Here is a 12,731-nt window from a genome sequence, read left to right as displayed (position 1 = left end):
AATATAGCATTAGCAAATAACTAGTTTTTAAAACGTCAGACAAATTTCATTAAAAAAAACACACAACCCATAACAGAGTTCTTATTGCACAAGGCAATCACACATGCACTCTATGCTGGGCTTCCCTCATGCTTGATCTGGAGGCTGAAGTTAGTGTATTTGGCAAGGATTGTAATAAGGAAATGTTAATAACGCTGGAAAACCACATCCCTCTACCGTCAAACAAATCCTGCAAAGTACATTTAGCTTCTTTAACAAATCAAAGGAATTAGAAGCTTCTCCTGGAAACTGGTGGAATTTAAAAGTGGGCTCATTACACAGAACAGCTTTCTAGAAGCCGATCAAGTTTTTTAGGTGAAAGGAGATGACTTTAAAAGGGGTATATAGGGGGGATACAAATAAGTTTTATTCAGCAGACCCACTGAAATTAATGATCATGACTAAGTAACAGCCATTAATTTCAACAGGTCTATTCTGAGTAAAGTTTAGTTGAATGCAACCCCTAAAGTCTACATTGCACTTCGTTTAAAGAATAAAATTTCTCACAATTGAATTAGTCAGATCTGGAGATATTGGGTGGCATTCTAAGGAGATCATTTCCTCAAGGCAAGAATTTCTGCTTTCCTGATGGAGCAGCCTCCTCTCTTCTTCCCCCATGTGCTGCTCTAGGGGTTCTCCTGACCCTCCAAGAACCAGAAGCAGGTGGAACCGAGGGAGGGAAAGCATTGCTGTGCTAGTAGGACTCATTGTGCTGGCTCCTGCTAACACAAGTATTAGGTTGAATCCAGCTCATTGCTTATAAAGTTTTAAAAGTAATCTGGATAATTTCATAAAGAGTAACCTGCGGCAACTTTTATTCTCATAACTAAGAAGAATTTTTCTGTTTAACTACTGTACTTTTAAGATCTCTCTCAACACCAACATTCCATGAAGGATCCGAATGAGCAATAATCATGTGTAATTTGGTGTGTCAATTAAGATCATATACCAGTTCAACAACAATTCATGCTATTTTCAGCATTCTACCAATATTTCCACAGTCTCTACCATGGATATGTAACAAGTCAAAGATTAACTTCCTTTAAAGATAAATATTTTTGTATTTACAGCCTGATTCACAAAATACTGCATCTCGCAAGAATGATCCCTCTGTTTATGACTTTCAGCTGAGAAAGCTTTTACTCCACAAAGCTCAGAGGATGTGGGATTTAGGAAACACTTTGCTCTAGTCCAGGCGTTGGCAAAATTTTCCGGCCATGAGCCAGATCATTCCCACGGACGATTGTCCGTGGGCTGGACATGGGCAGAAGTGATTTCCGGTGCTGCGCTGCCCATGTCCGGGGCGCCGGAAATTGCTTCTGTGCATGCCCGGAAGCCGAAAATCGCGCTTGCACAGAAGCGATTTTCGGCATCTGAGCACGCGCAGATGCGGTTTCTGGCATCTGCGTGTGCACAAATGCCACTCAGCGAGTCCCTTCACCGGTTTAGCGCAGCGCGTGGGGGACTTGCCAAGCAGGCGGCTCGTTGGCCGAATAAACAGCCTCTGTGGGCCAGAGGTTGCCGACCTCTGCTCTAGTCATTGCCATAGCTTTCTTTATATTGTAGGTTATTCAAGAACTATTCTCAAGCTGTGATGAAGGTGTGTGCTGTGACCTCACTCCAGTGCCAGGAGTATGTAATCATACAAGTGAAATCAATTTATAGGAACTGTCCACTAATACTTTTTTTAAAATAAAATAAATCAAAATGCTGGTTCATTATTTTACTTACCGGGCGAGTAGACAAAAGATTTCTAAGTAGTCCCAATGTCTTCATTAGTACATTTACATCAGAATCAGAGAGTAACTGGAATAATTGCTCAGTACTCAAGCCTCTTAAGATGTCTGCTTTGATCTTCTGTTCTGCTTGAAATGCCATATTCTAAAGACAATAGATAAAAAAATAATCATCCCATTTTTCACAAAAGGACCCAATTTCATTACAAAGACTGTTGCAATCTGCTACATACATAGAAACAATTATAATGTACAATGAATGTACAAGGAACAACAAGCAAGTTTCTCCATATCCTTGAAAGCATCCTAGGGCTCAACAAGACTTTCAGTTTAAGATTTTCCCACTGATCCCATTTTCAACATAATTGTGATGTTATCTTGGGGAAAGGAAACAGGGTGCAGCCATAGCTATCAAATTAACATTAATTCTTACCATTAAGGCCCAAACGCCATTCACCCTCAAGGCAAGATTGTCACTCTGGGTTAAACTACAGAGAAGTTCTATGGCTCCTGATTCTAAAATAGGCTATCAGGACAAAAACAAAACAAACAAAACCACAATCATTTTTTTATAACCTCAGTTATAAATTTGCCATACATGCAAATACAATTATGCTACTTTTAGGTGCCAATCTATAAAATGCACGCTGGTTTTTAAGTTGTTTGCTTGCAGTTTGGAGATTTATCACACAGCTTAGAAATATGGGGTGATAACCAACTAAGTTGTGCTAAGAGGAGATCCATTGAAATAAATAAATTTAAGCGACTTTAAGTTCATTTATTTTGATGGGCCTATGAAGAGTATGGCTAATGCTGGATATCATTTATGATATAAATGTAGCTGAAGCAGGTGGGTAGACTACAAGAGAACAGCATTCAGCTTGTGCCATATCACCCATTAAATTATATTTAGCAGCATTATTCCAGGTGCTGAACAGCCTGATAAATCTGGGCTTTGAGAAAAAAATAGTTGGAAATCAAAGCTGGAAAGGACCACAGAGACTTCAAATCCCAAAAAAGAACTCTATCCACATCAGTCCAGTGCCTGTTGATTCAGGACACACTTTTTATATCATAAAAAGAACATAACACCAATATATTTTTCTGGTTAAAAAACAAACCTCTTTGCTTGGAGAAAATTCCAAGAGAAGATTGCATAGAGTGGAAGATGCTACCACTAAGATTTCATCTGGAGCATTCTGTAAAACCTAAGGGAAAACAACACTATTATTATAGTACATAGTCTAGACCTGATTGTGGGCTGGATGAAGGGCTTATATACTGAAGCTGAATCTTCAGAAGATGGGGGACTTGCAAGTGAGTAGTTCTACTGTCCGAAATATAGGTAAGTTATCTGTTTTGGATAGGGCTGCACCTCACCTGAAGATTCAGGTATGTTAGTCTGGGAATACTGTACTCCTTGATCTATTATTGTCACTGGAGGCTCAAGTAGCCTTGGTGACCAGGACGGCTTTTAACTAGCTTTGGCTGAAGCATCAGTTATGACTGTTCCTGGACAGGGATAACTTGGCTGTAGCAGTCCATGCATTGGTAACTATGTGATGGGAATATTGCAGTGTGTTCTATGTGGGCCTGTCCTTACATTTGGTCTGAAAACTGCAGCTACCACAGAATGTGGCAGTGCCCTTGTGGCCAGGGTTGCCTTCCACCAACAGTGCTTGTGGTGACACATGCACTGGAGGCTTATTCCATTATGGCAGTGTAGAAAAACACTGTTTTATGGACCCCACTGCCAATTTCAGTTATACAAGCTCTGTCATTGTCCAGATTTCATCAAATTCAGAAAAGCTATTTCTATATGCTTTCTCAGAAGGATGCTTTGATTTGCAGGCAGCCTCTGACTCCTTTTTCAGAACTGTTTTACCTGGTTTTACATATAGCATTTTTACTGTTCATAACATAATAGTAAAGTGCCCTCCTGATTGTTCTGTGGCAAGCAAGGCTTGCTGTCAGTGTTAATCAGTTGACGGTGAGCCCTTCTGAAGCTGTCAACTGATATAATAATGAATAACAAACACAATTATTTTTCAAGCGTACATGTACCTTCATTAAAGGTTTCCATACAGCATGGTCTTGGAAACTAGTTCGGAGCTGCTGCACGGATCGTGACAAACTGTGCAAACATCTGCAAAAGAAAAAAAATGTAGTATTAATTACAAGGAAGCCTTTTCCAAGGTTCAGAGGATCCCTGTTCAATAGGGTGAGGACAGAGACAACTTTTACCAGCAGTAACACAGTTTTCAGAAGCCGTTGCCACCCAATTTTCAGGAATTCCCCCTTCCTCACACCCACTACAGCCAGGTTCCTCAACCCTTAAGAAAGACTTTTTGGGTGGCAGACAGAGAGAAGAAAGGGCAAGAAAGTCCACTTCTTCCATACTACTTCAACAAGTTTAGTGCTGAAGCCAACCGTTTCAAGCCATAGTTATTGTGGATTTATAGTATTAAGTGTTTTAAAATCAATGTATTTCCTAGTTAATGAAGTGAAAAATAGTAAGGCAAAACACCCTGGATGTAAGTCTACTCACATAAGGTAACTTCATACCTGACTGCAGCTAAGCGCACCTTGATGCTAGATTCAGACAAGCCATTTACAATCCGATCCATCATATTTTCAGTTTCAATTATCTGAGGGAAAAGTTACATGGAACATGGGCAGTAGAATAATTCAATCTCCTAAACAGAACATGGCATCTAATACATTTAGCTCAATATTCTAAACTCTACAGAGAACATATAAAAATGTTAACTGGGGAAAAAATTATTTTCACAAAATAGAAATTTCTGGGGGAAATGTTTCACACCTGTACAATGACACTTTGTGATGCAGATTTGCATTTTAATATGTAGAATATTTTCACAATATTTTTTGGAATATTCTCAGCCATCACCTTTTCATATGAAAAACTTCATGCTGCAAATAGTGTCTTGCGAAAGTGTCTGAAGGTCAAAAAAATCTGGTGTCTGACCAACTAAGGATGGAAAACAAGTTCGGTAGAGAAAGAAAAAGGAAGACCACCAACCTGTATCTCAGCGTACTAAGTCTTTTGCCAAGGACACACAATCACTGTACTTGTCTGGAAGGTCAGGGCAACTGCTTTGATTGAAATATACCACTTCCTGTCCGCAAGCTATTGGTACTGGAAAATACATTCACGTCAAGACTCACCTTCTTTCTTATATCTTCATCATTCGCTCCAAGTGCAGCATAGAGCTTGAATGCAGCCTGGCGCAGTTCATGAGCATGCTTTAGGTCATGATCAAGCTATTAAATAATAATAATAATAAAAATAAAATTCAAGTTATACTTAAATTGCAATCTTTTGGCTGTTGATAGAACAGTGCCTACTTTCCAATGTCTAAATAATAAGTGAGTGAAATAAACCCAAGCCTTGGGCAATATACTTTTTAGGCCCCTTCCGCTACCACCTATTAGAGTCATATTTGCACCTGTCAATGTTTGCTGCGTTTGTATCAGTGAATACTATTCACAGTTTATACAGCTGGCACTGTATTCTGTGTCTTGCCCCAAGTAGTACTCATTCTCTTTTGTTTAGTGATCCAGTTGGAATCTTACAAAGAATGTACCAATTACAACACCGAACAACCGAGACAAAAAGGCATTTGATTACAGCAACAAAGAAAACTGGGATGTCTTATACCTTCTTGCATCAAATTATTAGCCAATCAATGAGAACTGGGTGCTTATCGACTATATATTTTAATCTTTCACACACAATCTCCCCACATACTTTTGGGAAGTTTCCGAGTTTATTGAAGACATACCCTTTTTATATCAGTGATGGCACTCACTGAACTCGGATATTTGAAGTAGTCGGCAAGCATTGCAATAAGGTGGTCAGTAATACTGGCGATTCTTTGTAGTTCAATATCTGCTTCAATCAAATAGGCAAGAGTTTCTGCTCCATCTACTCTCTCCTCTAGTAGCCTCTCCTTACTACACATCCGCGCCAAACATGGTAGTGTCTGGAAAGTACAAAAACTATGATTATTTTTTTGAAGTAATTCATCTATGCATGCTTTTGAAATTTGTTAGGTTTGTCATTTAGATCAACTTTCAGATAAAAAAGACATTTTCTAAGCACAGATCTTCTCAGAGATCTAGACAAGTCTCTGTACAAATGCGAAATTTAAAATAGCCACTGCCATTAGTGTTCCTGCACCATCAAAGCAACTTGTACAAATACAAATTTATTTGCAGCTAGGAACCTGCAAACAAATTAACTGTCTAATATCCACTTAGACTTGCCAAGGTTTACACAGCTTCATGATTTAAAGGCCAACTGACTTAGCACTAAGATGGAACAAAGTTATCCAAAAGCAAACTGGTCAATAATTCACTTATGGTAGTGGTCATAGGGACTGAAACAATCTACTTCCCCTGCAATAACTTTGAAAAATAAAGTGACACCAGAATGCATGGTAATCTCTCTCCTACAGGGAGCCTTCACAAAATCAAGACCAAGACAAGTACTAAACCTTAAATATTAACAGATACAAAACATGATTTATCTACTTTTAGCCCCATTAGCAAAAGCGCACCTCAGGTTAAGAACAGTTTCGGATTAAGAACGGATCTCCAGAACGAATTAAGTTTGTAACCCGAGGTACCACTGTACTACCAAAAACTAGCAACTGCTAATCACCACCAAGTAAGAATAGTTTTATTAGTGCTTCCTAAATTCCTAGGCGAGACGCAGGTGCAAAACACAGTTTGTCTAAGTACAGCTGTATGCTTCATCAACTTACCTTTAACACAATGCAGTTATCATCAGTGTGAATTGCTCCAGCTCTGCACATGTAAGTAAGGCTACAATGAAACATCAAAATGCTGATTAACTGACACATGTAATATATACAGAGAATTGATATATTTTTTTAAAATCATTAGAAGGCTTACACTACCTTAGAGAGAACTACAGACCTAATTTACCCATATTGTCAGAAGTATAAAGTATATTTTAGATTTTGTTTTGTTTCATTGCTGGATGAACCATTCAGCAGTTAAGGGGATACGTTTTAAAAACAAATGAAATAGTAAAGCTCTAGAAAGCAGAAGAAAAGTATCATGACCCTTGTTAGAGCAGATATAAGCTGGTGGGGAGGAAAGGTAAACTAAAGTGGAATACAGGAAGCTGCCTTATAAATTTGTTCATCTAGCCCGTACAGTCTATTCTGACTACCAATGGGCTTTAGGCAGAGACAGCCCACTCCCATTACCCCCTCTAACTGTAGATGCCAGTTACTGAAGATGGAACTTTCTTCATGTAAATCTTCTACTCTACCACTGAGCAAGAGCCTATGTTGGTAGTGTGAGTGATCAAGTGGACACAACTACATAGTTTAACTATGCACTCTGTGAAGTACTACTTTGTTTTGTTGGTCCTGACTTTGCAACATTCACCTTCATTAGATGTCCCCGAGTTTTAATGTCATGAGAGGGAGAAAAATTGCACCTGTGCATGGATCCAGGAGCATTTCAGAGAAAGTTACCATCAGCATCCTACCTAGCAATCTAAAGTTCACTTCCTGGGCCTCATAACTACATTTGCCCATGTCATTGTGCCAACATGCACCAAGATCACCAACTCCTACCAGGCTATTTAGACAACAAGCAACATCTGCAACCTTCACATTAGGTGCATGCCCAGGTATTTAATGCTGCTGTTGTGTGAGCAGAACATAATTCTGCTTGCAAAGTAAGTCTTTCCCTTTCTCTCCTGCCCACCTTCTCTCCTGCCCACCTTCAGCACTCCTTCACGCCCTTATCTACTCCAGAGGCTTGGAGGACCCTCTTGAGCAGTCCCACGGTGAGAGTGGAAGCCTGCTTACGCAGTATTGAATACAACCCTTTGATTTTGCTAATTTGCTGTATGGGTTGGCACAATTGTGTATTCATAATTTATTGCAACAAGTAAACATGTGTAGCATTTAAAGCAGGCTTCCTCAACCTTGGCCCTCCAGGTGGTTTTGGCCTACAACTCCCATGATCCCTAGCTAGCAGGACCAGTGGTCAGGGATGATGGGAATTGTAGTCTCAAAACATCTGGAGGGCTGAGGTTGAGGTAGCCTGATTTAAAGTGTTACTCCTTCTTGAGCCTAAAGAATATTACCATTTGGCTGATGTGAGCTGCATTTCAATAGGCTTGTCTCTTTGTAACATCTTCACAAAAATCTGTGGTAATAGTTCCCCATCCACCAACACTGAAAATGAGAAAATTGAAGTGTCAGGAATTAACTAAATTGTAATTACTTAGCAAAATTGCAATTACTTTGTGAATCTGTATATTGACAGCAAAGTGCTCAGCTTACCATTTACGAGAGTCAATGATACCTGGGGGTTTTCAAAGGCAAGAACTGCAAAGCATTTCAGTGCTTGCATTCGAACCTGTATAAAAACACACATTTATAAATTTATGTTTTATGTAAGGTCAGTCAAAGCTACTATCACTTAAAGATTTGTCAGAAGTCCACGGAAAATGTGGTGCAAATACGGAGGAAGTCCTTTAAAAAAGCTAGGAGGGCTAAGTGATTAGACTGAGCCACAGTTCTCAAACTGGGAGGTAGCCCTGCCAAAACAGAATCTGAATCATCACTAGAGCAGAAGTCATCTTCTCCTTCACTCTGAAACTTTTGTGCACTCTAGTTTGTGCAGAATGAGTGCTCACCCACGTCTCCCTGCTTCCTTTCCAATCAGTATAACGAACGAGTCTCCTTTTTGCTGAACAAGAGTTAATACTGCCAGTCCCACGTTCTTCATTCTCCTCCCTTCCATTTGACATGCTGCAAGGGCTTGTCAATCAGCTTCTTCTTTGACTCTGTACCCTCCCTTGCATCATAATTGCATTTGATACTCGGGAAGTTACTTCCCCACATAATGTAAACAGACTCAGTGCAGCCTAATTTGAGAAACGACCTTTGGCTACTTATAATGAGTCAAAATAAAATGCCCACAAGGTTTCTCACTGCCAATTAATATAAACCTAAGCACACAGGGGATTTTCACTTTCCAGAGCTATCAGGAAACCCCAGTTTCAGGCAACTGTAATTCTACAAGTCAACGTCTAACTGCACTGAACAGATATATTTCTGATTAAAACTACAGGATGTTCCATTACGAAAGAATGCAATGGAAGCCTTAATATTTGGAACTTGCAGAGCATTTGTATCCAGTGATTTATCCAGTGAATATTTATTATACAATTTGTAGCACAGGTCCTCACATCCTTATACTCAATTTACAGATAAAATCAGAGTTGCCAATGAACTTTGTATAAAGCAGATTTGGCCGGTTCAAAAAGATCATAGGAAGCTACTTTCTACTAAGTCCTTTATACTTGTCCATCTAGCCTAGTATTGGCAATTCTGATTGGGAGTGGCTATTCAGTGTCTCAGGCCAGTCTTTTACTTCACTTGCTACCAAAACAACCAGAGGCCTCTTCATCATAGCACTTCCCCAATAATATCTGACATGTACCAGGTTCCATGCTAGGAGCATGATCCAGAACTATTCTAGATGACATATTCAAGCATCACGAATAGATATCTAAGTAATTAATATAATTTTTACAGGTTAATTTTAAAACTGACCAGGGGAAGCAAATCAAGACCTTCCTACAGAATGATGTGCTGGGAGATGCCAGATACAGAGTTCTCCCTGTGCAGTTACTTTCAATCCCCTTCCTCCATTTCCCTAAATATTAAACATAAATACTTGAATTTGATAAAGTACAACCTTATTTTCTATGTTTCAGAAAGTTAACTTTGAGGAGGTCTAGTTTTCTTTTATTACTTCATGTTATGTACTAAGTTATAGGGACCCAGGTGGCGCTGTGGTTAAACCACTGAGCCTAGGGCTTGCTGATCAGAAGGTCGGCGGTTCGAATCCCTGTGATGGGGTGAGCTCCCGTTGCTTGGTCCCAGCTCCTGCCAACCTAGCAGTTCGAAAGCACGTCAAAATGCAAGTAGATAAATAGGAACCGCTACAGCGGGAAGGTAAACGGCGTTTCCATGTGCTGCTCTGGTTTGCCAGAAGCGGCTTTGTCATGCTAGCCACATGACCTGGAAGCTATACGCCGGCTCCCTCGGCCAATAATGCGAGATGAGCGCGCAACCCCAGAGTCGGTCACGACTGGACCTAATGGTCAGGGGTCCCTTTACCCTTTACCTTTTATGTACTAAGTAGTCGTCTTGGGCCAAAGTTAATGTTATTAATTGAAGGTAGAAATGACTCAACTCAGTATTCATTTTGCTTTGAAAAATTTAATTGTTTGAATCTCTTCTTAATTCTGCCATTGGCCATTTCTGCCATATAATTAATTTGTAATTTGAAGTTTCAGGCACTAATTACCAGTGCCCATTAAAACTATCCTCTCCCAGGGCACCTGATGGAGTAAGACGACCTGGTTTGCCATGGTTTCTTTGTTGGTGATGTTCTGAGTAGTTCATCTTATTTTCGTTTTCTTTTTTGAGGTTGGTGTCCTTTTCAATGTCACAAGGTTAATTGCTTATAGCCATTTTAAACATTTCTACATTTTAAATTTGTTGCAAGTGGTTGGTATTAGGAGAATAACAAAACAATTAAGTAATGATTAAGCATGCTACTTCATGACAGGAATGATGTAGCCAGGAAGATGCCATCAGAGATTTCTTCAACTTCACTTTCCTCTACCCCTTTCTATCATGTTCCCTTCTACTCTCCCACTTTCTTCCTTTTTTATGCATCTCAAGTATACAACAGAAGAGCCCTTTTATAGGAAAATATGCTTTGTGGTGTTTCCCCATATCTGTACACACATTGCAAAGAGTGAAGCACTTGAAGCAGTGAAACAGCAGCTTCTGTTGCACTTACTGTATATTCCTGCGTATAAGACTACTTTTTAACCCAAGAAAATCTTCTGAAAAGTCGGAGGGGGGGTCGTCTTATACGCTGGGTCGCATTTCTTATACGGCGAGTATATCCCAAACTCTATATTTTAACTGGAAAAGTTGGGGGTTGTCTTATACACCCAGTCGTCTTATACGCCGTCTTATATACGGTACTTCTTCACTCCAGCAATGATGCTGCATCAAGATTCAAACTAATGGCTTACTTTACAGAATAGAGGTTATATTAATGCCTTACTTTATAAGATGTAGAAGTTAACAGGTGAGCAATATTCTGCACTGCTCCATGGTTAAATAGGACTGTCTGATGGTCTGGACCCTATTAAAAAAGGAAAAAAGCCATTGCTCCTTAAATGTAAAGGGAGAAGAGATAATTTACTGTACATAATGCATACTAAATTGAAAGATTACTCATTTTCCAAGTTTATTATTGTACATTCCAAGTTAAGAATAGACTGGATTTTTACAGCATCTTCCAAAATTGCGACCAAAAGAGAGTCAAGCTAAATTTTTAAGAAAGAATCTAGCAACTCCAGTAAGGGCTAAGATGCATAGTTTTCTGTTGTGCTGCTTTTCCATATAAAGTAGCAGCCAATTTGAGGGGGGCAGTGGGCCAGAACTGCAGGGAAATGTTTAACCCTCCACCAATATCTCAGGAAACTGCCCCCCCCCCAGCTGTAATTTGCTATGGAAAAGTAGCTACATGGCAGCTGGGTGGTGGTGGCCTCCAGTAGAAAAGCTGTGGTAACTGCTAATTTAAAAAGAAAAAACCTGAGACACATACCAAAACTGCACATTTAATGCAATGTGCAGTTTAGCTGTAATGAATTTCATTCATCAAAATTCTGCTGTTCTTCATATTAGATTCAGAAAACATTTATTTTCTTTTTAATCAGGCACTATAAATTATTCAATTTTTTGTATTTTTAAAAGACAGGCAGCAAAATATCAAGCTTCTGATAAAAATCCAGGCTTGAATCCAAAGTTGTCTTGAACAAAGTGCTGCCATTCTGACAAGACAGCCCTGCCAAATTCTTCTAGTTTTCCCTTCCATTGTAGACGTCCCCGTCCCCCCATTATCTATCCCATGCTACAGAGTGGCTTCGGGCGAGCACAAGGAGTGGAGGGGAAGGGAGCCAGAAAAGACGAACTGTGCAAGTGGCCCTTCATTCTCTGGATCCAACCCATACATTAGATGTCACACGGTACAGTGCGCTGGATTACCACCTCCTGTGATGTTGAGGTACCTTGAACCCTAAGATCTGAAGCTGCAACAGAATTAAACCCTCAACTTTCCCTTCATTGCAGGAATCAACTCTAGCTTTAGTGGTTAAAAAGAATTTTTGATGGCACGGCATATCCTAGAGCAGGCACCAGTACCTAGCGGTTTACTCTAAGTACATGATATTTTGTGTGAGCAGAATACCGGTAGCTTCTAGAACCCCGCAGGCCATTTTCTTACTTGCATTTTAATATCCTGATTTAGTAATGCAAGAATGTACAGGAGACTAGGAGTTGTAAACTGAATAAGAGATCCAAAGTGCTTTGTAAGATGTGCATCTCGAATGGACAGCTGATCATTCTAACTTCAATGACAATTTTCATAATTCTTTTGTCTCTACTTTCTGATAATGCTCCCCTCCCCCAAATGTAACAGTAACAATATCAGAACAGGTGACAATACTCCCATTTTTCGTGTCTAAAGTTGAAGCTCCCAGCCTTTAAAGCTGTGCAGTTCTTGAGGATGACAGCTGGGCATCAGAGCCTAAAGAAATATTTCTCAAATACCAAACTGTGGTTGAACATGACCAACAGTAGGCAACTCTACTGAAACCCTATTACTACTAAGCACTTTGCACAACAAAGTTTATCAGTTCCTGGATGGGCTTGAACTGCTCAGGGAAAGGAGGGATGTCTGGCAGTGGGTGCAATTTTTGGAGGAAATAGATGCAGAATACGGTACATGTCCATGTATAGTCTAAGCAAGCTTCATGAAGTTAGTAAAGACAACTGACTACTGGAGACAAAA

General features: G+C 39.7%; 1 protein-coding gene across 4 annotated transcripts in view; it reads right to left on the bottom strand.

Moving 5' to 3' along the window:
• Window positions 1–12,731, bottom strand: part of ARMC8 (armadillo repeat containing 8) — a 58,337-nt gene that overhangs the window by 8,861 nt on the left and 36,745 nt on the right. For all 4 annotated transcript variants that reach the window (XM_035132693.2, XM_035132690.2, XM_035132691.2 and 1 more), the window contains 11 exons: window positions 10,941–11,021; window positions 8,129–8,204; window positions 7,930–8,020; window positions 6,566–6,626; window positions 5,582–5,782; window positions 4,965–5,060; window positions 4,341–4,423; window positions 3,840–3,921; window positions 2,897–2,983; window positions 2,209–2,301; window positions 1,771–1,920 (listed from right to left, as the gene is read on the bottom strand). In XM_035132693.2, coding sequence (XP_034988584.1) covers window positions 1,771–1,920; window positions 2,209–2,301; window positions 2,897–2,983; window positions 3,840–3,921; window positions 4,341–4,423; window positions 4,965–5,060; window positions 5,582–5,782; window positions 6,566–6,626; window positions 7,930–8,020; window positions 8,129–8,204; window positions 10,941–11,021 — 1,101 coding nt within the window. The remainder of the gene's footprint in view (window positions 1–1,770; window positions 1,921–2,208; window positions 2,302–2,896; window positions 2,984–3,839; window positions 3,922–4,340; window positions 4,424–4,964; window positions 5,061–5,581; window positions 5,783–6,565; window positions 6,627–7,929; window positions 8,021–8,128; window positions 8,205–10,940; window positions 11,022–12,731) is intronic.

This window comes from Zootoca vivipara, chromosome 5, assembly GCF_963506605.1.
Source record: "Zootoca vivipara chromosome 5, rZooViv1.1, whole genome shotgun sequence".
Lineage (NCBI taxonomy): Eukaryota > Metazoa > Chordata > Lepidosauria > Squamata > Lacertidae > Zootoca > Zootoca vivipara.
This window is presented reverse-complemented; position numbering and strand designations above follow the sequence as displayed.